The sequence below is a fragment of the Semicossyphus pulcher genome, unplaced genomic scaffold, assembly GCF_022749685.1.
Source record: "Semicossyphus pulcher isolate SPU_LCO1_2020_fin unplaced genomic scaffold, fSemPul1.0.p SCAF_10, whole genome shotgun sequence".
Classification (NCBI taxonomy): domain Eukaryota; kingdom Metazoa; phylum Chordata; class Actinopteri; order Labriformes; family Labridae; genus Semicossyphus; species Semicossyphus pulcher.
This window is the reverse complement of record NW_027211604.1, coordinates 4,221,931-4,249,781: the sequence shown is the minus strand read 5'-3', so window position 1 is coordinate 4,249,781 and position 27,851 is coordinate 4,221,931. Positions and strand designations below refer to the sequence as shown.

Below are 27,851 nucleotides of genomic sequence, written 5' to 3'. Positions count from 1 at the left end.
CCTTATAAGACATTAACTTTTATATATTTTACATTAAAGCTATAAACTCTTATTGTGCTATAGTATATTACTTATTCTGTGTATTGTCTTGTCTCTTATCTGGAGAGTTTGAATTGAATGGTTCTTATGAAATAAAAGTATTATAATAAAGGAATTACATTTTTAACATAGTTTTGCAATCCTCGGACACATCCTTTAAGTCTCTAAAGGTGCTGGATAACAAATAAGTTAAATTAACAGTAATAAAAAACCTGGACACTTCTTTCATGTTCCCATATCTTCTCTTTTGCTACAGAAACATTAGTGCTGGAATATGATAAAGTATATTTACTTAAGCACTATGCAATCTGGGGTACTTAACTGGAGTATTTCCACAATACTGTACTTTTTATTATTTTATATTATATTATTATTTACTTTAGTAAAAGTAGAAATACTACTGTGTAAAAATAGCCATGCATACAAAAAATAACTTAACAACAACAAGGAGAAAAAAATATTAGCTAAACAAGTGTAAATACTCATTACATTCTCTTTCCAGGTCTGGGAAAAAGATAAACTGTATATTTTCTTTTCTTTTTTCCTTTTAATCTTTTGAATCATTTAATATTGATTCTGAAAAATATTCAGAATCAACCAAGACATCAATATTCTATACTCTTCTGTAAATTGTTTCATCTACATAGTGCAGTTAGCTATAAAAGTTTAAACGTCCTCTGGGTACCAATACCTCAATACCTTTTTCTTCTGTAGGTCTGTGGTCAGTCCAGTAGGTGGCGGTAAAGCCGTTTAAGCCGTCTGACAACAGCGATGGAATAAAATCAAGAGAAGAAGAAAAGGAGCCATTTGATTGGTTATTGCTAGGGGACAGACAGCTTCAGAGCAAGCGCTACCGCTACATCTTCAATTTGGGGCAAAAAGCTGCCGTTTTTCATCCCTTGTTGGAAAAAGTGTGACCTCTGCGTCGACACAGCTGACATATTCTGGTATTTGATGTTAGCTTAACCCGCGGAGGCGACGCCTGCTGTGTGCTGGGATAAATAATGTAGTTTAGCCTTTTTCCAGTCGTTTGTTGGTCAGGTGTGACAGACGAAGCTGGGAAGGTAAGTGAGCCACCCTGCTAATGCCATCAAGCTAGCTAAAGTAAAAAATCATTTGTTGTCTCTGGTTATGCCTATAGCGCCGGCTTAATTGTATTTCTAAGCAAAATCTCGCCATCAAACATAGCTGTTGTTGCGACTGCTGCCGGACAGGTTAGCTGTCAGTTGGTCTGCTGATGCTGGGCCTTTTATGTTGGCTGGCAGTTTGACACTGACTACAAGCTAACGGTGATGGCAGCACCTTGATAGGGCCGTCTGGAGTTTTTCATCTTTCATGTTGGATTGAGTTATTTGGTTTTTTTCTTGAGGACCATACACATTTTTGCAGCCTTTTTAAAATAGCAAATATGTATAAATGACATGACTATCAACCAAATTTTCAAGCATGCTACAACGTTTGGATATCAATAATAGCTTTTTGTGCTTCACTCTTCTAAACAGAAATAAGATATTCAACAGTAAAACAAACAATAAATACGCTAAGACTGTAAGAGATTATGTAAAATAAGAAAGCCAGATAAGACAAGAAATTCTATGCAGCATACACCATAAACAAAACAAAACAAACTGATTTGGGTACAGCTGTATCTTCACGCTCTGTGCAGCCATTAGTGTAGTTCATTTATATATGATATGACCTTGTAGACTTGAAACTTGTCCTGTGTAGTTATTCTCAATGAATTATACAGTATGTTTTATTGTTTTTGGAAGTTATCATCACATGGTGATGCAGCTGAATAGAGAAATAGTTTAAAATGTATACACTGAATTGTTATAGATCTGTCTGTTGTGAGTGACATGGAATATGGCTTCTTTAAATAAATAAAAAACACTCCAAAACTTACAAAAAACAGAATATTTATCTTTTTAAAGTGGTCAACAGTAACTTTTAAGTAAATACATTGCAGTCTGTAAGAATAAATATGTGTTGTTTTGGCTGTCTACTCCAGCACACCTTGGATTTGAAATGAAGCAATAATTTAGAAACAACACAAAATGTGAGGTATCTCAGAAAAGGTAGTTACTTAAAATTGCTTTTCTCTTTAGAACACAGGGATCTACTTCTTCGATTTTCCCCTGAAGTCAAGATCTTCAAACTGGCTGATATGGATGAACAAAGTGTTGAGGTATGTATCGCACCAATCAGATCATTAACATTTACTCCCAAGTGTTGACCACTGATGCTCGGCCAGCAGCTCAGCTGGTGACAGTCTTAAGGCTGGACAGTATCATTTATTGAGAACAGTGATTCAGTTCAGCCCTTGAAGTTGGCCATCAGCTGGAGAATGACGTATAATGGGCTGTTCCTGCTGTGGAGGCAGAAGCAGAGAAGTCAAAGGTCAAACTTGGTGAAAAGTGGTGCTGTTTTATGTTTATATACATATTTGTTTGTGTATGATTAAAAATAACATTTTCTACCCTGATGTCAAATATGTTAATGTAGCCAGAGATTGAGTGTATGAACTCTGAAACCTCCTCTGTATAGCAGCATTCACATTATCACAGGCTTCTTTTGTCTGCACCTCATCCATATTGTATATGTGGTTTAACCGATCGGTCCTGACCTTTTGTAACTGCAGCCAATGACTGGAGACTGCTGCTTTTACTGCCATTACAGATAAAGGGCAAACTAACAATTTGGGTGGCTGTTAAATATTAAATCATTCAATCAGTTAAATATTTTCCATCCCTGTGCAGAGCATCGCCGAGGTGTTTCGCTGCTTCATCTGCATGGAGAAACTGAGGGATGCTCGTCTCTGCCCACACTGCTCCAAACTCTGCTGCTTCAGCTGCATACGAGTAAGTCAGTTTGCACCAGGCAGAGCCCAGAACATGTTCTTTCATTCTGCTTCTTGTTGTTAATTCTGGTATTACACACATACTGGTGTTGTCTGCACCTGTTCAAAATAGATGTTCTTCTCATTAAACTGGAATCTCTTGTTTGACAGCGATGGTTGACGGAGCAGAGAGCCCAGTGTCCACACTGTCGGTAAGTCTGCTAACACATCTGCAAACCCCGGTACCATCTAAATGTTCAGAGTGTGCTAACCTTATGACAACATTACATCAGTAAAAGAAATATCATAAACTGTAACCAGCATAAAAGAGTGAAAAAGACAAAAAGCCTCTGGACAAGTCAGAATCAGAATCAAGTTTATTGCCAAGTAGGTTTACACATACAAGGAGTTTGACTTGATGTTTAGGTGCAGAACACAGAACTAGAATAAAAATAAGTTTAAAAAAAAGTGATTTAACAGTAGTGCTCCTGCTGTCAGTGAACTGAAGTAGAATAAGATAAAAAACAGACAATAAGAATAAGATATAAAAAAGCAATATAATACAAAATATGTACAACAGGTGTAATTAAAGAGCCGTAGAGCTGTGCAGAAGTGATGTATCAGTTGTGTTAAATGTGGTAGGGTATTAAAACATGCATTTATGTACGTCGACGCACAGGGCTCCACTCCAGCTGAGGGAGCTGGTCAACTGTCGCTGGGCAGAGGAGGTCACCCAGCAGCTGGACACCCTGCAGCTCTGCAGCCTCACCAAGCATGAGGACAACGACAAGGACAAGTGAGCACCTCCTTTACCTTTTACTCCTCATCTTTTTCTACACCTGTGTGTTCGTATGCATTGAAGGACCCTCTGTGATTTTAAAATGATAACCTCCTGGTTACATATCATACCCTTGATGTGATTTTGTAGCAAACACATCAGATAATACATTTTAGTGAGTTTCCATAAACTGTAGAAACACTGAAGCAAAGGGCGCTGGTTTAGCTGAGTTGGTAGCGCAGACGCCCCACATACAGAGGCTACAGTCCTCGTCACACTGATCGCAGGTTCGACTCCCGGTCTGCCGATCATTTGGTGCATGTCATCCCCCACTCTCTCCTCCCAACACTTCCTGTCTATCTTCAGCTGTCCTATCGATAAAAGGCAAAAAAGCCCCAAAAATAATCTTAAAAAAAAAAGAAACACTGAAGCAAAACAGGCCAAGAATCTGAATGATGACGAGTTTAAAAAGGCTTCCAAAAAGCTTTTTCTTTCTGCTTGACATGTTGGTGTCTTGTCTTTGGATTTCTCCTTTACAGATGTGAGAACCACCACGAGAAGCTGAGCGTGTTCTGTTGGACCTGTAAGAAATGCATCTGTCACCAGTGTGCTCTGTGGGGAGGCATGGTAACGTTTCACACGTTTCATTTTTAGATTACAAAAACCAGTAATGATCACTTACAATCAACAAGTTCACATTGAGTAAAAGTAGGACTGAAACAGAACTGAACAGAAATGTCTTTACATGGATTACTTTTATGATCAACAGTCGAAACCCCCCGAATTTATTGTACAAAGATATAAGACTGCAAAGAGTTGATGTGTGTTTTTGTTGCGTCCAGCACGGTGGCCACACCTTCAAGCCTCTGGTGGAGATCTACGAGCAGCACGTGACCAAAGTGAAGGAGGAGGTTGCAAAGCTCAGACGCCGCCTCATGGAGCTCATCAGTCTGGTGCAGGAAGTGGTGAGGACTGCTTTGTTCTTTTGTGCAGGAAATGGCTAAATCTAAAAGCCAATAGATGTGACATTTCACACACAATTCATTAAATGATAAAGAACTGAAGAGAGGACTACAAAACATAAAACACCTTTGTTTAAAAAACATGAAGCAGAAGTAGTATTGCTGACATCCACTAGATGGCACTCACATGTTGTTGTTGTATTTTTGGACTACAGCTCTATAGTGTTGAAATGGTACTTGTTGGTCAGCTTGTGTGTGTTCTTATTTGGTTGTGTCTCGGGTCAGGAGAGGAACGTGGAGGCCGTCAGGGGAGCAAAGGACGAGAGGGTCAGAGAGATCCGAAACGCTGTGGAAATGATGATCGCTCGTCTGGACAACCAGCTGAAGAACAAACTCATCACGCTCATGGGTAAGACTCCTGCACAGTTCACTGTCACACTGTGGCTGTGCTTAGTCTGGGTCTATAAGACCCTCCTGAGGGGAAGCTGAGAAGAGCCTTGAACTGATCAAGTACTTAAATGCAAGTTATAGTGGTGTGTGTATTTTAAATCTTTGGTCTTATTAAAGTTAAAAAGGTGAAACAGAGTTGATTTTAAATTCAAATCTTGTTTGTCAACAAGTTTGTCTTGTTACAAAAAACACATCATCTGGCGGAGGCCAGGGAGCTCGCTAAACTACACTTCCTCAATCTAGGACGCCCGCCTCCGATGTCATGTCTCGTTCAAAATCGTCAGGTTTGAAATGTTGACTGCAGACCTGAAGATTTTTTAGACGATCCACAGGTATATTCTCGTCGTATTTCAGATTCTGTACCGCTCAGAGCCGTTGTCTGCAGCTAAAACGGTAGTATGTCACTTCAGCGTCTCTCGCTGGGCCGTTCCTTTCAGAGGGAGGGGCGCAATGCACGCTGGGTGTTGTAGGAATGTAGAATGGGCGATACCACGAGCTGTTTATAAAACTTTCTCCACAGCTATGGCGCCAATTTCAAATATTATGGCTTCTATCGATTACAGAGAACACCAGCTGTGACTGACAGCGGCTTTTTCCAGGGGAGAACTGCTTCTTTAAGTTTATGATGACCACTGTAATAGATTTTACCCTTTCAGTATCGTCTCTGCTCAAAGAACATAACATCAGTTAAATAGATTAGGAAACACTGCGGAGGCGACATTTGTTGTTTGTTGTCCTGGTATGAAGCCAAAGACGTTCCTTAGATCTTTAAACTACATTAATGCCAAGGATAATTGGGCGTATAAGGAATGAAAGAGTCCCAACCAATGACTGTATAGATGGATGACGCTTCTCCATCTCCTCTCATTGTAAAAAATGGAATATCTTATAGTTTGACTCATGTCCCATCTGTTAACATGGAGGAGGCGGGATTTATGACCTATACTGCAGCCCGTCAGCAGGGGGCGATCGAGAGGCTTTGGCTTCACTTTTAGGGAGCTGGAATGTCTCCATCTTTTTATACAGTGAGTAGTCCCAACGTAATGACTGGTTCAGTGTTTTATATTGTTCATTTTTAGGTAGACAGTACCCAATAAATGAAATTAATTCAGGCTGTCTAAATCGGGCTTTGAGTGATTTAAAAATCACCTTCGTTATGTCTAATTGATAAAAGAAACATCCCACTAGAAGCCTCACAAAGCCAGCAGTGTTATGTAACTCCTGTCTCTTGTTGCTGCACCTTAACATGCACTACACTGTGTCCAAAGGTTGAGACCTTAGTCTAACAAAATATGCACTCCCCTCTGAGAGCAGTCAGATAAACCTTTTATAGCTGCTGGTTATACACATATGAAATATTTACCTGGACTGAGTGGATGCACTCGCTCAGCGCCCACATATGCAACCTGCACACTCCAACCACTCACTCTGCAGCCTCCATCAGGGCCGACATTCAGCACAAGCACACTGAAAATAGAAATGCGCTCTTCCCCAAACAGGCCAGAAGACGTCCTTGACCCAGGAGACGGAGCTGCTGGAGTCTCTCCTGCAGGAGGTGGAGCATCAGGTTGGTATTCTACAGCAGCTCAATGCCTCCATTCATTTAGCTGTACTGCACATTGCTGATCTATGGTTAATATTGAGGCTGTTGTGAGACGTGTTTGAGTGCATTGTTTTAATCAAATAACCTTTTTGGGGTCAGAATAACAACAAACTGACATATTAAGGCTGACATATTAGCTCCTTATAAAGTTAATATGCTAACATGTTAGCAAATTATTGCTTATTAATAAAGCAGCACTCTTTAGGTGATGAAAAATTAAGCCAACACAGCAGTGCCAAAAACTGCAGACCGCTTGAGGCTGGCTCCAAAAGTGAGTCATCCCCAAAGACTCCGATGTAAAAATGACCAACCTACATCCGTGATAAACATCGTCTCAGCCTGTTAAGAGAGTTGTGTTCACTGCAGTGTTTCTTTTAAGTCATATTACCAGCAGGGACCTGCAGGAATGTCACATTTGCAAGCCAAATACTGACGGACTGACAAATAAGTTGTTGGTTTTGGTCTTTTCCTGGGAAAAATCACCGGCCTCATCCTTTAACATCCATCGTAACTCAATACATTTACACCTGATGCAGCTGTGCTTTGATAACGATTGTGCAGGCATACCCACATGTAAATTGTAGTCACTAAACGATGCACTGGACATATTGCATAAAAAGATACTGATTGAATGTGCTTCAGTGGATGAGATCCACAATACTCCTCCTGACAGCATCAACGGGTATAAAACAAGTGCAATAATTGTTGTTTTAGCTGCCTTTTTGCAAATTTTTTTGCTGTCTGTGTCTTGAACAGCTCCACTCCTGCAGTAAGAGTGAACTGATCTCCAAGAGCCCGGAGATCCTGCTCATGTTCCAGCAGGTCCATCGGAAACCCATGCAGTCCTTCGTCACCACGCCGGTCCCTCCGGATTTCACAAGGTAACCTTTAAATCTCGATCAAACTGGGATGCAGCAAAATCTAATCGTTGGGCTGCATTCAAATTGTATTATCAGTATCATTAATTATCTGCTTTGATCTATTCATCATGTAGACCAGTGGTTCTCACTGCAAGTTTCTCAAGTGTTTGCTCCAGAGTAATTTATCCTTACTCTCATTATTTTTGTAAGTAACAGTATTGTGGTCAGTATTGTGGTCATGGGTTTCTACAGTTTCTGTAATAATACCTTTTTAAAAGCAAAGGTCCTATCAGTAGAAAGACCTCTGGGATGTAACGAGTTAAGTTGGATCCATGGTCTAATTTTTGTAAGTTTAAGGCCTTGATGTGAAAACAACTGATTTTGAACCTTTAAAGTCCCAAAATAGAACAAATGTCTAAAACCTGAGATATTTGAACACAGCAGGGGCAGGCAGAGAATACAAGATTGTAATTTGTTTCCTTTTTGCCTTTATAAATAACTGATAAACGGAGAGAATGCTGCTTTGAGTGTTGGGTATGTGTATGGATCTATGGCAGCCTGAGTGTCTTTGAACAGCAGCTTTATCCTGTGTGAGTAATCGCCCTTCCTCTGTGTGCTTTCAGTGAGCTGGTTCCAGCCTACGACTCCAGCACTTTTGTTCTGGTCAACTTCAGGTAAATCCTCTCCTGGGTTACTTTTAAACACACCTGCTACAGGAGAAAACAAGGACTTACACAGATACAGCATGCTCCTCCAGTTTTTACACTACAAACATTTAGCTGAATAAGATACACGTTGAGAGCTGTTGTGTCCGGTTTTTGAAAGTAGCTCAGAGCGGCTATAAACTCTTTGCCTTTAGACATGATCCAACAACATCTGTGGTTGTCAGATGGTTTTCAAGCGTATCCCCACCTTTAGGAGTGTCTGTACCTGGCTGATCATCGTGTGTTTAATGTAGTTTAACTCTGATATTTGAGACAACTTAAAGTGTTGAATAATATTCCTATAAAATATAGATTTCTGCTGCTTTGGCTTCATTTTCATCATTTTGCCACGCTGTTATCCAGCAGCAGCTGCATTCTCTGTGGCTGTTAATACAACACAAACATTTACAGTTGAAAACTTTAAGCCGTGTGTCTAAAATAAAGAAGGTCGATCCCCATGAGAAACACATAACTGAGACAGGAAAGTCAGTGGGGTCTGCTGCTTGTTTACATGGAGGATGAGCAGCGCCTGCAGTCGATCCACCCACAGTCGAATGTTTTTAAAGAGATTTTTTCCACTTGAAAGTTCAGACTCAAACCTGGAGGGTCTCAGCGGAGCGGCAGCCCCCCAAAAGATAATGCATTTCAAAAGTTTAAAGGCAGTACAGAGCTGCTGCTGTATATGTGTTTAAAATAGCTGATAATAATAAGTCTGATATGTGTGTATTTCTGTGTTTGTAGCACCCTGAGGCAGCGGGCCGACCCCGTCTACAGCCCTCCTCTGCAGATATCCGGGCTCTGCTGGAGACTCAAAGTCTACCCAGTGAGTTACTGATGTGTTCCATTAAAGCCTGCGTACACTGTGAATGAGCTTTAGCGTCTACTGTAAGGTGCATCTCTTGTCATCCTTTGGTCACAAATAGTTTCTACAACCTGGTAACGATAATCTTATTTCTAACAAGTTAAATGTGTTAGTATTTTGGTGTATATTCATCTGACAGGAAGTCCCCAGGATTAGGATTAAGCATTGAAAATGGTTTGGGGTTTTTTAAAAGAAAACTGGGCTACATCGTTGTTGCTTTTGTTGGTTGAATAAGCAGTTACTGTACTTCCTGCATGTCCTGAATGTATCAAGTCTACAGGCAAACATGGAGAAAATGTTGTGTTAACAAGATCTTTAGAAATTTAGATAGGACAACAAAAAAGTAGATGTCCGATTAAATATACAAACATACTTGTAAAATGGAATTTCAAGAAGAAAGACTTTAATTTAAGCCCGTTTGGGAAACAAGGGACTGCTACAAAACTAATAAACGTATTTGCTTGAATAAAAGAGATCGTGCAGGTTTGTTTGTAGGTGTACTAGCAGGGTTAGTTAGCCATAGAGCTAACACATGAAAGCACATTTATTCAGCTCTTTATAAATATATATATATAACTTTTATTTATACTCTGTGAACTATAGAAACAGGATGCATTCTGTGAAGTGAATGTTGGCTGCTAACCAACATAATGGAAGAATTTTATCAGCATGTTCTCGCTTTGACGCTTTTGAGAAGGAAATTGAGGCTACAATCATAAGTTATAATCAGTACTTTAATCATTACTACACGACAGCGTTTTTGTAATAGACCTGGTTGCTGAGAAATAGTTTCCCCCAGCAGTTATTGTTGTACTTTTCTTCACGTGTGAGGATGATTGGTGACTGTGTTATTTGTCCTTCATTCCCAGAACTACAGTCTTTCCAAAATTAGTGCATGTGTCTCTGTGTCAGTAACTCTTGTGCTTCCACAGGATGGTAACGGTGTGGTCCGTGGAAATTACCTCTCTGTCTTCCTGGAACTGTCTGCTGGACTCCCGGAAACATCAAAGTACGAGTTTAATTCTCAATAAATCTCCTTTCTTTTCCGTAGTAGGTCAAATTAATCAGATTCAACATGACTCAACTGAAGCCTTTAGATTTGTTAAGCTGTATCAAAGATTGTTTGGCACATAGAAAAACAAAGGACTCAACCCACTAAGCAGTTACAATCATGACTAAGTTATTGCCAGGGTAAAAGATGAGTGGTGTTACAATAATGGAGCCAATCCTGCAAACAGTATCATACTCCTGATGGCACCAAATGTGTTTTAATCCACAGCTGAAAATAGTCCCCCTTAAATGTTCAATGAACTCCTGTTTGCTTCTCACAACAACATACATGGATACCTAACTTCTCTTCACACTTCCTGTTGTATAGTTTCCTTTGTAGTAATGTTCTGTGGATCTGTGCAGATACGAGTACCGTGTGGAGATGGTCCATCAGGCCTCCAGTGATCCAACAAAGAACATCATTCGGGAGTTTGCCTCTGACTTTGAGGTCGGCGAATGCTGGGGCTACAACCGCTTCTTCAGACTGGACCTTCTGGCCAGCGAGGGCTACCTGAACATGCAGACCGACACGCTGGTGCTCCGGTGGGCTCACACACAAACACATCATCACACTGTAGAGCGAGATCCGCTTTGCACCTGCACCACTCTGATATTATAGAAACAAGCAGCAGAGACGTCTTGTTGCCAGAGGCTAACGGAGTGTAATTTGTTTTCATGTGCACAGCTACCAGGTTCGCTCCCCAACCTTCTTCCAGAAATGCAGAGATCAGTACTGGTACATCAGCCAGCTGGAGTCGGCCCAGAGCGGCTACATCCAGCAGATCAACAACCTGAAAGAGGTACAGAGCGTCTGTGTTTGGTCTCGTCTTTCTATCCTCGTTTTAATCCATTTAAGTTTAGACCTCTTAAACCTCTCTGACCTGCTGGTGCATCATCTATTACAAACTCATGCTGTGCTCAAGCAACATAACTGGATGTGCCTGTTTATTGCAGGATGAAAAAGGTTAAGTCTTTGTTTATTGCATAAAAATGTTCATTGTTCTGATTTCAGAGGTTGGCCATCGAGCTGTTTCGCCGCCAGACGTCTCGCAGCTCCTCCCCTCCTGACATGAGGCTCGCCGCGAGCACCACAACATCTGAAAGAGACCCTCGCTCTGTGAAGAGTGACGACGACATCCAGACCACTCTGAGCAACACTAAAAAAGGAGAAGAAGAGGAGAGGACCCAGCACGATGACTCTAATGTAAGAATAAAAGAAGTACCGCAGCAGACTGAGGGGGCAGCTTGTTGCTTCTTCGTCGTCTTAAAATTAAAGATGTGCATTTAGGGCAAGTAACATAAAGTGGTTTCACAGAGCGTACCTTGGTGAAGTTATTCTCTGAGAAATGGATATATTTGTGTCACAAATGATGAGCTTAGTGTGATTGAGGTGTCTCTGTGTGGTTCAGGAGCTGTCGGACGGTGACCTGGAGGTGGACTGTCTGACGGAGGAGGAGGTGAACCCGCTGGACGGCAGCAGCACCTCGGGCAGCTCCACAGCCACCAGCAACACCGAGGAGAACGACATCGATGAGGAGACCATGTGAGTAGAAGTTCTCACCGTCTCTTGATGTTGAGGTGACTCTTTTTACAGACGATGTATTTCACTGATGAGAGCATAAAGACCTCAGTTTTACTTCCAGGAATACTTCTAATGAAACATTAAACTCATTAAAAGTTACATAATCACTGAATACTTATCGTTGTTCATGTTTGTGTTTGCACAGGTCAGGAGAGAATGATGTAGACTTCATTGGAAACCTGGAGACAGAAGAAGGAGAGCTTCCTGATGACTTGGCTGGAGCCACAGGTATGATTCAGTTATTATTCATAAAGGTAAATCTTACACCTGCTGTGTAGGAGGAAAGTCTGAGGAGATCCGCCTTCATGTCTGTTAGCAGAAGCTTTGCCTGAAAAACTTGTCCACAGATGGCGGCTAAACTTCAGTGGAAACGATTCAGAGAATAAAGTCTGAATGATACTCTTCACATGTGCAGACATCATGTGCCTGTGTCGCCTGCTCATGTCCTGACTGGTCTGTTCGGACTCTCTGAACGTTTGCATTCAACAATGAAATGTATGACGACGGCACATGCGCCAACACGTACGCCTTTCTAGAGTATTATGAACAGAAAGCAGAAGTTAGTGTGTGTTTGCCGTTCCCGTTTCTGCTCTGTGAGACAGAGTTCATGTTATGAACTGATGCTTTGTCTTACAAGTTGTTGCTGAAGTCCTGTTATGTGCTGGATGCTGCTAATTGACTCGTCTTAGAGGTCTAACTTGTGAAAGAGGTTTAATTCTCAGTAGCTGGGTTTACATGCACACTGTTTTGTCATTCCGATTGAAAATTTTGATCCATTACGATCTGTTTACATGCGCCGTCGCATTTACTTGGAACAACTGTGTGACATGCGCACATTATGAATTTGGTGTGGCGCGTTTTATATCAGATCAAGATGGCGATTTATTGTTTTTTGTTGCTGTTAAGCAAGCAACAGCGTGACACCAACGTACGCTCACTGCTACTTGAGCAATGGAGAGGACGGGCACAAGAAGCTGTCAGGCCTACTCTGTGAAGCTTATTACTGCCCCTGCCCCCTCCTAAGCCCAGAAATGACTGGATGAAGGTCCGCACAGGGGTCTTAAAAAAAGTCTTAAATTTAATATTCTTAATATAAGGCCATAAAAGTGTTAAATTCAGCTTGAAAAGTCTTAAATTTAATTTATAAAGGTCTTAATTTTCTTCTGGTCCTCCGTAGTATTGAATAAATACCATAACATCATATATAACTGTGACATGTGTAAAGTGTCTGTGTTTAACAAAGCTCTGTTTGATGTTTCCAACTCTGACGTTAGGACAGTGCAGGTACTGTTGACTGAAAACGTACTACATAAACAAAACAAAACCACTCGTTTATGTCAAGACGGAGGGCGTGCGCAGAAGAACGCAGTCAGGACGTAATCGGGTCAAATTGTTTACACGCTACAATTTTACATTTGATCAGTTTATGAAAAGGTTTAAACCTCCAGTCTGCAACCGATTGAAATTTAAATCGGTTTGGGCCTTTTTGTTCTGATTGAGGTGTTTATGTGGAGCATTTTTATTCAGTTTGGGCTTTTAAACCGGTTATAATCAGAATAATTGGCTCCATGTGAACCCAGCTAGTTTCCATGGTACCAGAAATCTGTCAGTTTGTGCTTTTCTGTCCTTTTTTCTTTCAGCCAGAACCTTTTTTTTTGTACCAATTTGCAAAGTTTAGTTTTTCTCCTCTCTGGCTATTTTTTCATCCCATTTCCAACCGAAGTAGGATGACCTATTTCCACTGCGCTGCAGTACTTGGCACTAATTTTATCGACATGGGGTGGGTGTAGACAGACATGTGCTAACTTCATTTTTTTCCACCTGCAAGAGACGAGCTTCACCGACAAAGGTTTTTACACAGGCCCCATTAGCTCCACACCAAACTGCATGAACTCCAGCCTGTGTGCAGTTTAGAGAAGCTTCTGGTAACTGTTTTAGAATAAAATGTTTCCAGGTATGGAACAGATGATGCCCTTGAAATGCTGAAAGTGTTTTTATGAGTTTGTGTTGAGGGTGAACAGCGGAGGCGCTGCAATCAAAAGTCAGTCCATTGTTGTTTAATGTGAAGATTTTTAGTCATTTCGTCTATAAAATAAGAAAATAGAAAAAGTAGTCCATCGCAATTTCCCAGAGCTCAAGGTGACCTCTTTTCAATATGTTGTAAACCCAAAGATATCCAGACAAAGAAAGTCATGAGGCTGTAACCATCACATATTTAATCGCTCTCTCTTCACTCGAGGCGAATAAAAGCCTCAGCCGCTATTAGAGAATTTACAGAATCAGATCTGCTTTTGTCGTTTGGCAGCAGCACAAGCAGAACATAGTGATACAATGGTGGGCCTCAAAGCAGCTCCTTCAGTGTGTTTGACTGTGTTGGTGTTGAAAGGCATGAAGAGGGTGAGTCATTGTTGGTGCCTGTGCTGATATAGAAACACTTGGTGTCTGTATGTGTACATGTGTGGGGGTTGTGTGTGTTCGCTCTGTTAGATGTTGGAGCGGAGTCAGAGTTGCTGAACTTTTTGTTGGTCCCACAGTGTCGTGATTGTTTTGTATGACGACCTTTTCTTTGATGCTGTTGCAACACTGAAGTTTAGCCTTGTAATGTCAGCTGAAAGTTTCAGACTCAGGTTTGATGCAGAGTTTTGGTTTTGAAAAGATTTACTGAGACTTAAGATCCCAGAAGCTGGAGCACAGGCGGTCTGAGGCTGCCTTCACAACTCATGTCGGTTTGTTTGGTCCGAATCAAAGACCAAACTGTTACAAAGTTTGCCTGAGTTTGGTTTGTGCTCACACGGCAGCTTTTACCAGCGGACCAAAAGTTCTGAGGAAACTGCTTTCTGATTGGTCAGAATTTCCATGTAGAAAAACTCCCTGAAGTAAACAAAGAGAGAGAACAGGAAGAGAGAGAATCACAGACGTTAATATTTTCTTGTCTTTACGATTAACGACATTGCTCCACAGATCGATCGGTTCCACTCTGCTTTAGTTTTTCACTGAACAGTTTGAATTCCTCCATGTTCATGTGCGTTTCCACAAGCATTTGTTCAGCCCATGTTTCTATTTCCTCGTCACTCCCCCACGTCTGTGGGGGAGTGACGATCGGGCTGAACAAATAATTTGATCCACACCTAATTTTGAATGCGTGTTCTCACCTGTCCAAACAAACCGGACTTTCAGAGTAAAGTCCGAAAGTCTGGACCAAAGCTGTCAGGTGTGAAAGCACTCTGAGAGCCAGGTAAGACTACTGATACTACTGACTATCCGTCTTAAAGGGGACATATTTTAGCTATGCAATCAATTTTCTTTTATTCTAATGTGTTTTTGAATCACGTTGGTAAAGTTTGTTTCGTTTTATACATATTTTAATTCGGAGCCTCTCCTTCCTCCTGAAACAAACAAGCTGTTTTGCCATTCAAAGGTCAGACCTTAGCCACGATTGGCTGACGGTATTTGGAGTGACCGGGTAGCCCCTCCCCCACGTGGGGGAGCGGCCGCACTGCACTGTCACTCCACACAAGTTGTAGAAAACATGGGATCGGTTATTCAGCCTTATATGTACAAGCCAGAATCGCCAGGAGGTATCAGAATGCTAAGTTGAAAATCTTGACAACGACTTGACTACAAGCTAGTGCAAGAAGGCAGCCTGAGGTGAATGGCGGTGAATGGCGGTGAATGGCGGTGAATGGCGGTGAATGGCTGTGAATGGCTGTGAATGGCGGTGAATGGCGGTGAATGGCGGTGAATGGCGGTGAATGACGGTGAATGATGGTGAATGATGATTGGTCGATTTCAGCGAAAGCAAGGTTGTACGTAGAAACCTGCAGCTGTTCTGAACGGCCCATTTCAGAGGCGACCTTTTTAAAAATATGATCCTGAAAAAACACAGAATTATGCAGTTTTCACTTTTTCACTGTGAACAATAAACACCCAGAAATGTGAAACCCATGAAAATATGAGAATGTCCATTCAGAAGATACGGCCCCTTTAACAACAGCGTCGGTAACTCCTCCTTCCATCCATAAGTAAATTTGTCAAAGCCGTCACCCTGTCTGGTCTGGATGAAAGTTCAGCTATATGTGAACTCTGTGTCTTCTGCCTGGTCTGCAGGTGGCTCCGGCTCCAGCATGCGATCCTTACATCGCAGTGCTGCAGGAGGTCGCAGTGGGAGTGGTAGTGGAGCAGCCGCTGGCGGTGCTGTGGGTCCAGGCAGCAACAGCCTCCTGGAGATCGACCCGGTCATCCTCATCCAGCTGCTGGATCTGAAGGAGCGCAGCAGCGTGGAGTCTCTGTGGGGCCTTCAGCCTCGGCCTCCCGTCTCCCTCCTGCACAGCCAAGGTCTGTAAACACACTCTGCCCACTGACAGCAAATCATTACAGTGAAACTGAAAATCAATACTTTAACTGACACTCAGATTCCCTTGACGGATAGAAAATCCTTTAAAAGGAAACTTTGACATTTTTTCACTCTGCCTCTCACACTTTAAAGAAACCTCATACTTTTTTCATTAAATGTTTTCTCCATCTTAACTCAGAGTTGAAAGGAGAAGGCGACAACAATAATCTCTTTCCCAAAGTTAAGGAATGATTTATTTTCTTTAGCTCCTCATCGATATCTTGTTCCTCTCTCATCTCTTCCAGCTCATCCTCACTCCAGAAAAGATCGAGAGCGGCGGCCTCAGGTCGTTCGGCGATCAGCTCCAGACTCGGGGGTGCTGATCCGCCTCAAGGCCCAGATGGCCGAGGTCCGGAGTAAGATGTCTGATGTCAAGAGTCAAGTGCTGGAGGCCCGAGAGCCCAGGCCCGGCCCGTCAGGAGGCTTCAGTGTGGAGGAGGTTCCCTCTCACCACGCTGACTCAGAGCTGTCAGCTTGTCGTAAACCCGGGGAGCTGGACCTGCTGGGAAGAGCAGCTGCAGCGCGGTCCAGGCCCTGCCGCCCCGGTGAGGACTGCTACATGGCCACTGCCGGTAATTTTGAGTTGACAGAGTGCTGAGAGTGTTCGAGTCTTTCTGAATGAAGTTTCCCTCAAACTGAAAATCTTTTTTTCCCATCAAAGCAGCTCCAACAAATCTGACACAATCTGCTTCAATTCCTATGAAAAAAGCCGTCTTCCTTCAAATCCTGAATATATCTCTCTATAATTATCTTTCTCTTAACAACGGGTCATTGTCTGCTCCCACTTCTGAGTGCTGGTGGATGATTTCTAGCCTCAATTATCACAGTGCGACAAATTAGCCGAGGGAGGCTTTTTTGGTGGCTCTTAATCTCTTCTGTACTTTGGTTAAAATGAAACAGATTTGGTCTTACCCAGAGTCATCTGAGATAATAATGTTTATCTGTGTTTCTTTTTTTTTCATGTGCAGCCAGGAAATCTCTGTCGCCCGTCCTGGACAGCAGCGGCTCAGTGGTCATGAAGAGGAGGAGTCCTGATGAGATGGAGAAGGAGCTGAGAGGAGCAGACCTGACCACAGAGCTCAGCCTGCATCTTAAAGAGGGGCTTGCAGGTGCTGAGGGTCAGTAGTTTTCTCTCTTATATCACTTTGAAGTGGTTGGGAAGCACGGACATAATATTCTCTCATAGATTTAATATGGCAGGCTGAAGGAGCATTAGCACTTGTTTGGAGTCTCATTTAATGTTACTCAAATTAACTCCCCAGGGAAATATCGGGCTCTTAAGCTGCATAATGTTTTGCTCTGTTCACCAGCATGTTGCTAGTTGTGTCTGTCTGCTGTCTGGTGCTGGGCAGGTAGTGTACAGTGGTAGTGTTGACTTGGGAAACTATGCCTAAAAGAAGCGGTGAGAGATGATGATTTTTAGAGCTGGAAAATGTGTGGTTTTGAGCGCTGTAAAAAATGGAGTGTCCTTAACTGGATCAAGTATCTACTTGATGAATCTCTTGTTGGAGTCCAAATAGCTTCTACTTTTCATTTCTATGTACAGTTCCAGCGTGACTTAAAATAGCTCCTGAGGCTCTAGTGGCCGATCTGTAGGATGTTTGAGCGCTACTCCTCCTCCACACTAAAAAGTGTGTCAATATTTCAACCGGTGTTTACATCCCAACTCCAGACATTGACTGTCCCAGTAAACAAGCACTGTTATTGATGTTTTACACACATACTGTTTCAGTTTAACAGCTCAAACTACCTGTTTGTCACATTGTTAGAACATATTCAGCATCTCCTCTTGAGTTGTTTAAAATCTCTTTCTTCCCACTTTAGGAAGACGATGCCCGCATTAAATATTTTACTCTTACTTTTTAGGATATTTAAGCAACATCACACTTGAGGTCATGATGTTGTACTAAATATCATCTCGGCTGAGCACCTAGTTAAACATTGACCAGTTAAACATTCGCCCCGTCTGCACTGCCAGTTCAAGGAGAGAATGTTCCGCCTCTGTTACGCCTTGTAATTAATGTAAAACACGTGGATGCAGAGCTGTGGGGTGAAGTTGTTCCGCCACTAAGTCGGTATCGAAAGTAGTAACATGCGAAACCATGTGAATGCAAGTGTATGTGAAGCTTGTGCTGTTACCCGTCACAACGTTGCTCGCTTCAATGTAAAATGGCAGAGCTTCGTTATAGTGCTGTGGCAGAATCGCACTGATGAACCTTCTTTATTTCACTTATTGGATCTTCTTCTGGTGCAGACCTCCAACATGTGCACACATTTCTGAGAGAGATCCATTATTGCTCCACAGACAATCACCCTCCGTGACTTTTACTTCTGTCTCAACCTCAGGACAAATTATAAGGAAGGATAGTTCGACAGTATTTTGTTCAGTGCATTCAACACTTTCACCATCAGCAGGGATTTTCAGCCTCTACAAAGCTGCTTTGTCTGAGTCTGAAAAGCCCACAGAGGCATGGATCAAGAGCACTACCCAATCTAGACTTCAGGCATCATATTCCAGTCTCATTAACCAACACCCACACAGCCATTATTTTTCAATACAGCTCTGTTTTATTAGTTTCCTTTGCCTTGACTGAACCAAAAAACAAAACCTGTGATCTTCACTTTGTCTCTCCTCCAGGAGTGCTGAAGGCTGACGGTACCCAGAGCCCCCTCGTGTCTCTTGGCAGCTCCTCATCAGAGCAGGCCTCCACCTCCAAGCAGCAGTACTCTGTGGAGCAGCAGCTATACGGGGCCTCAGGGTCTAGGGACGACATCTTCTCCTTGGGAGGACCGAGCTACATGACTGCCAGCAAGAACTGTGGCAGCAGGACTCTCGGGTGAGTCTCAGAGACTCATAAAGTCTCAGTTTAGCTACAGCAGATGGCTGTGTTACTCAAGCTATATCAGAGCTCTTCTTGTCTCTTTCTTTCTCCCCTGCTGCTCACAAAGACTCACTTCTTTTTCCTCCCTACCACAGGGCGGCCATGTTGGACTGTGAATCTGAAAGCTCAGGAAACTCCCACCAGTCTTTGCTGGAGGGACTCTCTGCACAGCCACAGTCAAATGAAGGTCGGTTCACCCTCTAACTGCCAATCTCAGGAGTTAATGTGTTTATTGTGTGCAGCATTGTCAATAACAAGGAAGCTGTTAGCTTAGCATAAAGACTGTAAACAGCTAGCCTGGCTCTGTATAAGGGCCCAACCAGCAGCATCTCTAAATGTCACTTGTGAAAACATTTCATCTTGTTAGTTTGTCATGTAGAAAAGTTTCAAAAATGGCAGCGTCCTGTTTTATAGAGTGTTATGTAATGAATTAATTCTTGGCTTGGACCTGTAGCTATCTGGAGTCTCCGCTGGTTGCTTAAAGCCAAGAAATATTCTGGCATATAACCATCCATAAACTGTCGATAGGGATTTTTGCACCTCAGATTAAACAAATAAGATATAACGTTTAATTAGTGAGCTTGAGAGATGCTGGTGGAGGGATTTGTTACCCTCACTCAGAGCTTTGCTAGCAGTTTCCAGTCTTCATGCTAAGCCTAACCTTAGCCCTAGATCTGAGGGGCATTGACCTTTACATCTCTCTGCAGATGTGTCAAGGTAGATAAAGGAAATCAAAGCATACAATTTGTCTTTGCAGATTCCATATGTTCACCGTTTCAGCATCTCTCCTTGTTCTGAAAGCTTGACGGGCCTCCCGTGCCTAGTTACGGTTGCTAACGTAGAATTGGACAGTGGCCGATCAAGGGAGGGGCTTAGCGAAGGGTCAATTTGAGAATCATCTGAGAGGAAGCTGCAAAAAAAATACAGTGCAGGACACAAGTGTATTAAATCCGGTGCATTGTTCGTGCACTGTAGCTAACAAAAGTTGATTCTAAATCTGTAATATATTTCTATTTTATCCTTAAATTATGGTCAGTGAAAGAACGAGGTCTAATGTTCTCATCCTGTCTGTAGATCCGTCACCGTCTGTCCTGGTGGCAGCAACCAGCAGCGACAGCGACACAGAGGACGAAGCTCTGCAGAGCACCAACTCTCGCTACGACAACCAGACTCCTCCCTGCACAGGTATTCAACACACACAATGTCCATGACAAAACACACACAGAGAAAAATAAAGGACCCAAATCCCACATTGTTACTGCTGCTGTGACCCATTTTAGAAGCATCAGAATGTGATTTAAAATGATGCAGGATAATGGGATGAGCTGGTGTAATGCTGCTGCTAAAGAACAAATATCTCCCACACTGTCTTTGTAGAAATATCCTTCTACGTTTCCTCTTTCCCAATGTCGTCCACCAAAGCTTGTTCAGTTTCTTGCAGAACAGATCTACGAGGAGAGTTAATTACAATTTCTGTTTTCATCAGAAGAATAGGAGTACATTGCAGCCCTGGCCACATAGGTTTCCATTTGATAAAACCTTTAACATCAGTCTAGATATAAAAGAAAACCAAGGTCACAAAGATGGACGTTTGTGGCTCTTATTTGTTCCGCTGTAAACACCGTAATCCAGCCAGAACCGGCCACCAAAACAAATTTCTCAAGAAACCGAGACACTCCAAGGTCAGACTGTCTAACACGACGACGAGACAGTCTGAGCCTTTCATCGAAGATTGCTGTGCCCTTTGGGTAATTCAATCAACGACTCTGTGTAGTTTCAGTTTTTTCTGTTAACACGTGGAGCTGCTATCACATTATTTATCTGACATTTCTGTAAACCAGACAGTCAGACACAGACATCTTTTTTCCTTTGACACATCACATGCCATGAACAGTATGCACACTGGGACAAAAGCAGATTTGTTGAGTCAAAGCACCTCTATGTGATTAAATCATGAGGGAGAACACCCGACTGTCATTTTAAACCATAATACAAATCTGTGACCTAAACACTGACATATAAACATTTCCTAAAAAGGGGGTGTTATGCTGTTTCACATTATAAGACATATATATAATGTTACAATGTCGGATGTCCAGACTAAACGTGGGTGAAGTTTCAAATCTGTGGATAAAAATATGTTGGAGTAATCCCCAGGCTCCTCAGCTCAGTCTGCAGGCTGCTGTGAACGCCAGGTTTCATACTGTGACGTCACAGAGTGCAGCCTCAGCAGGCTTCAGGGAGCTGGCCAATCAGAAGAAAGCGGGCTTGTAGGGGAGGAGTTTCTTAAAGGGACAGAGCTGAATTTCTTTTAACTGTAAATTATGCTAAGCTACTCCACAGGTATCAGTGGAGTGAAATATGAAGCGTGAAATTACATGATGCCCCTCTTTAAGACAATATGGTGAAAAACGTATTAGACAGTTGCTCAATTACGCATCCAGCAAATAAACAGCAACATGATCGTTCATTCGGAGTCAGGTTTTTAAGAATGAAAGTCACATATTTACTCTCTTTTTAACCCCGTTTTGGTCTCCACCAAGCTTTGCAGAAAGCAGGTCTGCTGCAAACAAGAATGAGAGCTGATTCTAAAGAAGGAAACCTTTATTGCCCCGAGGGGAATTAGTTCTGCTCCAAGAGCATGAAACATACTTAACAAAAGACATCAACAAATATACAGGACAGCACATAATATACATGAGATAATCACTTCATAAATGCATCGTCAAAGCATCATGTGGTCGCCTGTGAAAGATGGTTAAATAAAGTGCAGGCTGTTGAGACTAATTTCAGGGCTTGTTGAGCAGCTGAATGCAGCGTGGAACAAAGGAGGTGATGCCTCTTTTAGTCTGCATGCTGGGCATATTCAGACCACAGGGGGTGCATTGGGTCTGCTCTGATCTTATGAGCTAATTTCAAGGTGTACTGGTCTGTCATGTTAGCCAGACTGCACATTGGTTCCTAAGTTATCAGTTAGCCAGCTATTTTAGCAGCCGTGTCCAGTTTCGTCTTGTTTTTACAGCCAGTGCTCTCCCCCAACACTGAATACAAAAAAAGGGACATGCCATAAACTTGCACATCAGAAAATCAAAAATCTTTGTACAAGCTTCCGTTCAAATTTAGCAGACTTTAACCAGCTTTCGAGAAAACTGGGGAAAAGCAACGCAAATGAATTTGTGTCTCAAATGACCAAGAAAGATGTGCAAAACATTTATGAGGTATGTAGGTGTAGGTGATCGTAGGTCACAGCTTTGTCCTCGCTTCACTCAGATCACCCTTTTTTAGTCTGATGAAATGTTTTGTCTCAAGTGGAGTAAAAGCTTCAGCGACGTCTGTTCCATTGCGCTTAGTTGCATTATGCTTTTATTGATGCACCGACCTTTTAACCTCAGCCAAGCTTGTGAACTTTTGTTATGAGATTTCAACTTGTTTTGTATCATTCCTGTTTTTAAAGTTAATTAATGGAGGTTAAAATGCTTTAACTCCCCACTAACTCAGACTGACTGTAGATGATAAAGGAACATTTCTCCTCTTTCTTCTTCCAGGAGAGCAGCTTCTGTCTGACGACATGAGCCTACCTGCTGACAGGTGATTCCACCTGCGCCTGTCAAACCTCCGGAGACGGCACACACACGCTAGTTACACACATCTGTAGAGTAGAAGCTGCTTGTTATGCATGAGGTCGAAAGGAAGACGATGCAACAGCTCACCTGCTTTGTCCAGAACAGAAACATTTCTCTTGTTGTCCTGAACATTTTCAGAATGAAACCGTAAGAAATTATAGTGATGAGGCCGGTTAGTTTTGGAGGTGTGATGGAAAATAATGACTGTTTAGAAGACCGCTTAACATCAGTGAAACTGCCCTTTAAAGAGAACCAACATTTCAACCTTTTTCTCTACTACTGCCGTCGACATCTCTGATAATACTTAGGACTTTTATTTTGAAAACCTTAACCAACACATTAAGCTGGACTGCAGGCGTTTAGTCACTTTAATTAACTTGCAGCACCAATCTGTCTCTGTGTATAAATGCTTTTGTATATCTGACACGTCTACAACATATTGCAGGAGTCCGAGGCTGAACTGTACATAATCTGTAGCCCGTTAATAAGAGCTCAGTGTTTTATAACAGCCTGCTGTCCATGTTTAATCAGCCTGTCTGGGCTTTAGTCTCCACTCCTACTCTAACTTCCTTCTCCGTGTCCCTGCACCTCCCAGCGTTGGTGCTAAAAGTCTTTATTCATTCCTCAAACACTCTGTCTCGGTGACTCTGCAGCTTGTCGACTCCATAAATTCTGTCCCTTTTATTTCCTAAAGGTGAACCTGTAGCGCTCAATTAGCTTTCCCGGTATCTTATGTAAATGTCTCCTTACTTAATAACAGCGGCAGCAGCAACCGCAGCGTCTGTCTTTATGTGACATTTGAAAAGGGTAAATGATCACTGAATCACATGGATTATAAAACTGCTGCTCCACTGATGGATGTGGGCTGAAACTTTGGAGCATGCTGCAGATCAGACTCCTAACAATCTCCTGAGCAGGTGTTTTAAGCGTCGACACCTGCTCGGACATCACCGACTGGAGCTACACGTGCAACATGCTCGATGGCTTCCGCCCACACAGAGCTGCTTCACTAAAGTTCACTCACTACAGGGCTGGAAATTCAGCCATTATTTTTCATTTAAAGGAAGAGAAGCAGGGAGACAGTAAATATGAAGCTTCAGGCTGCAGCTGGTTAGCTTATCTCCGCTTACAGACTGAAAGCAGAGGGGAAACGGCTCGTCTGGCTCTGCTTCCGCTGTGTTGACATGAAGATCGTCCCTCAAACAGGGCTGTTTTCTGAGGGGGGAAATGTTGAGATACGATGCAAATCTGGCTTCAGTCAGGGACGTCGCAGCAGCTGTTTCCCATCAGCCATCAAACGCATAATACCTGGAACAGGCCTTTTTCACTGCAGACAGTTTGACTTGTCATAGCAGAAGAAACACCGGTGTTACAGCAATAATTGCTCTGTCGTTTTCCAGCGTGATCGTGAGCCAGCATACACAAGAATTGGGCGCTGAAACAGAACAGCTACATCTCATTTAATCGTCATTCTTTTTATTATACCTGTTTTGCCTTCTTTGACGTGTCTAGTTCTCTGTAGCGCTGAATACAACTCAGTTATCGACTCTTGTCACTACAGAGAGAGTGAAGCATTCGATTTATTACAACAAAAAACATCCTCTCACTTCCTCGTCGAGCCATTTATCCATGCACATAGTTTTTGTTTTATTCGTCCAGGTTTTTCAGATGTCTAAACAAATTTGGGTTTTCATTATTCGTACATGTACTGACCATCGTCTCGGTTGAGCGTCGGGTGTATAAATATATATTGCAGAACCTTGATTAGGGCCTGTGTCCATTGACTGTGCTGGCAGCGCTCACGACCTCAATTTCACAGCGCTTCCCACTGACGCTTACTGTTGCTTGGTTACAAAAGTTGTCTGGCGGCACTTCCTCTTCCCTTAGTAGTGATCATTAAGTCTGTTTTAAAGCGCTCTGTTTGCTTAATATTTGCATAATAATAAAATAATAATAAAAACTTATTATTTATTCAAGGAAAGTTTACAAAGAAACATCAAAACAAAGGAGAGGAATCATGTCCCGGCGTCAGCAGCAGCTCGACAGCTGGAAATTATACCCTCAAAAAAAACGAAAGGATTTGCTTCTCCTCCGCCATTGTTGACGAAGTTGTTATCAGAAGTCCCGCCCCTTCTTGATTTTGATTGGTCGATGAGGGAGACGTGACGTTGACGAACGCAGCGGTGTTCCAAAAGTTTAACTATATTCAACTGAGAGCGCAGCGACAAAAAACAGCTGACGCCGAGCTGCACTGATTTTGTGTAGAAAAGAGGCGCTGCCAGTGCAAAGTGTGGACACAGGCCCTGAACACTCACAGACGTCTTATTTTGTTTAACCAACTTATAAAACCCAAAGATGTCTAACTGTCACAGGAACGTAAGGAAGCTACAGATCACTGATTGCAAAATCTTGTATTATGAAAATTGTTACAGATTGCTTTTCAAATGGGCAAATAACACAATGGCACATTGTATCTAAAAGAATGAATGGAGATTATTCTGTGGCGCTCTGAAAAATGAATCAGCAGCATTCCCTCCAGAAACGACGTCCCTCTATGAATCTATAAATCACTCTGAACAGTTTTGGTTGGGAGGCCTTGTCTTATTTTCTTCAGCATAAAGTATTAAAACCTTTCCACAGTGCGTTCTGCAGATTACTCAGAGCAACAGCGACATTGTCTCCGGAACGGGATGTTGCTGATAAATTTTTCAAATGTCATTTTTCCGTGCTGTGAGCACGACAGATGGCAGCACAGACAGGCATCTCCAAACCTGGACCAGTGCGACAGAAATCTGCAGAGTTTTGTACAACTCGAGGTGACAGAGCGACTGTCTGTTTGTGGTTCGGGTGAACAAACTGCGGTGCGCTGAAGGTCCTTTTTAATTCTCCCAGAGCTTGACAGTGAAGGTTTAAACATCGCTGCCGTTATATAAGACGTGCTTTGTGTTTGCTTCACTGGCTTTCTTCATGGACGTATTAGTCTTCACCTCAACAAACAAACACACACACACGTCAAAGGCTGCTGCAGAACAGTGCACATTATTGGGAGAACACATCGTCACACTGACTTTCTATATGTTCTATCAATGTAAGAGACTCTTTCTGCACTTTGTTAGACTGTTGATCGACTCTGAAGTGGTCCCTTTCATCTTCCCTGAGCCATATCTTGTTTTGAAGGTCACTAAATCTTCGGATGAAAGAAACCACGTTACTGAACACTTCAGCAGTCATTAGTTTACATTGTAAATATCTTCCAGTCGTGGTGCTCGCTGTATATGTGCCTCTAAGTGCATGGCTTTATTGAAGGAGGAAGGATGTCTTGTTTGCACCGAGACGCATCCAGTCAAACTAAAATCATCCACTAAACTGAAGTGTACTCTCTACACGGTACATGACGGGAGTAAGAACAGCAGCCAGGCTCTCACTGTTTATTAACCTTTTCTCTTTATTCGTGCTTGTTGTGTCAAAAGCTGCTTTTACTTTGAATGTTCCCAGAATGCACTGTGTGTTATTCAATGTGTACATTTCCTTATTGTGTAATAAATAAAATGTTTAAGATCCACTGAAGCTCCACGTCCTCGTGTCTTCTTGTACTTTGTGTTTGGCTCACAGAGGATGCATCGTCACAGTGAGGTTATAACAGGCACGTCACGTTTGTCCAAAACATTCTGGCACACGTCGACGGGCGCTGAGGGTTAAAAACAACTTGGACTGCATAAAGAAAAAGTAGAAAATATTCACTTCAGAGAAACAGCATTTTGGACTTTAAAAATAAATGTACTAAATGTTTTATATATTTGTGTATATATTATTAGTGTCAACGACTTCATCCCTTAGGGAGATGCTGGGAAGTATTGCGAGCACAGACCGTATAAAAGCAGTGGTCGTAGCCACTCTTGACATCACCCGTTGGTTTGTGATTAAAGCCTGAAGTTTGGCAATTTACTGTCGCCATCTTGTTTTTTGTTTGTTTTACAAGAGGGTTTAAATGCATTTCTACCCCTAAAGATGGAACTCTGCACTAAACAACCCAAAATACGTTGACTTGTGTTTGTAATTGTAATTAATACCGTACGCAAGTGCGCATGTGCCGACCGCACGTGCCGCCTGTTCCAGTTGCTCCTGTTTGTTCCCGAATAACGCCCGGGGATTAATCAAGTATTTCTGATTCTGATTAATTGTTATGTGTTGTATGTCTGAAACTTAACTGTTCAAATGTGCTGCCTGTCTTGTCCAGGACACTCTTGTAAAAGAGAGTTTTAATCTCAATGAAGTTTTCTCAGTTAAATAAAGTTTTAATAAAAAATACATCTTGGTTGACGGGTCGCTGTGGTAGCAACCAGTCATTCACTGGAAGCCACACCACAAAGCACACCCTGCTTTGTTCTAATTCTGTCTGACCGCCGGGGTCAGCCCTACACGTGGGTCTGTATGTGACCTTGTGACGGTACTTTCACAGCCGTAGAGCGAGAGAGTTACGACATCGCAATTCTAACACTCCCAACGCGCACATTGACCTGAAGCGCTCAGCCACACACTAGGTCTTGACCTTGTCAAGAGGAACATGATTTCCTAAATTAACATGATGCTGTTGTGAAGAAGACGTGACACTAATGATTGAGGACGTAAACTCATTGTGAAAATGTTTACTGAGGTTATAAAACAACTTAAAAGTCAGATCTGCTTCCAGGCCAGCAGACTTCTTTAGTCGCCCGCTTAAAGAAAGCTCTCGTTACAGAATACAACCAATGTTGGGGACGCACATCTGAGAGTGAATACAGCACAAGCAAGGATCTAGAGGAGGGAACAACCATGTCTTACATACAGTCTATGATGAGGAGCTTCATGTTGTGCATTTGCTGCCCTCCTGTTAGCTTTACTTCCTGCTTGTCTCTGTGATCTTTAATGGGAAGTTACACATTCTTACCGCTCACTGCACTTTCAACGTTTTATTCTTTTTTATATAAATGTGGATTTATTTAACAACATTTTTGTAAAGTCAGTGAATAATTGATGTCACATTTTAGAGTTAATGCATAAAGCTGTGTTTGCTAGCTCGTAGCATTTAGCAACTCAAGAGAAATCCTGCGAGTGTTCAGTTTCTCCATAAATACACGTATGTGGGTGAAGCATGGAGATATATTGGGGGGGTTTTTTCTTATAGAAAGAACAGTCTGTTAATTTCTTTATTATAACACTTTGCATTTAATATATTTTTTGTAAA

The 27,851-nt window shown here is 42.2% G+C and overlaps 1 protein-coding gene across 1 annotated transcript; it reads left to right on the top strand.

Annotated features, from left to right (window-relative positions):
- Positions 1 to 951: 951 nt before the first annotated feature.
- On the top strand, positions 952 to 26,184 carry trim37 (tripartite motif containing 37). The gene is made up of 25 exons (XM_069674933.1): positions 952 to 1,103; positions 2,148 to 2,227; positions 2,799 to 2,900; positions 3,050 to 3,090; positions 3,558 to 3,674; positions 4,196 to 4,283; positions 4,499 to 4,621; positions 4,904 to 5,027; positions 6,568 to 6,635; positions 7,428 to 7,552; positions 8,155 to 8,205; positions 8,977 to 9,058; positions 10,030 to 10,106; positions 10,511 to 10,690; positions 10,833 to 10,947; positions 11,160 to 11,351; positions 11,557 to 11,690; positions 11,875 to 11,957; positions 15,837 to 16,064; positions 16,368 to 16,694; positions 17,091 to 17,240; positions 18,761 to 18,959; positions 19,100 to 19,191; positions 20,079 to 20,189; positions 22,550 to 26,184. The coding sequence occupies exons 2-25, from the start codon at positions 2,207 to 2,209 to the stop codon at positions 22,594 to 22,596; spliced, it is 2,877 nt and encodes a 958-aa protein (XP_069531034.1). The 5' UTR covers positions 952 to 1,103; positions 2,148 to 2,206; the 3' UTR covers positions 22,597 to 26,184.
- The last annotated feature ends 1,667 nt before the right edge of the window (positions 26,185 to 27,851 follow it).

What these genes read in the sequence shown, in the direction of transcription:
- trim37 (XM_069674933.1), top strand. Translation starts at nt 2,207, where the DNA reads ATGGATGAACAAAGTGTTGAG. An exon ending in GGACTCCCGGAAACATCAAA is followed by an intron (nt 10,107 to 10,510) that starts GTACGAGTTTAA and finishes GGATCTGTGCAG; the next exon opens with ATACGAGTACCGTGTGGAGA. An exon ending in CTGCTACATGGCCACTGCCG is followed by an intron (nt 16,695 to 17,090) that starts GTAATTTTGAGT and finishes TTTCATGTGCAG; the next exon opens with CCAGGAAATCTCTGTCGCCC.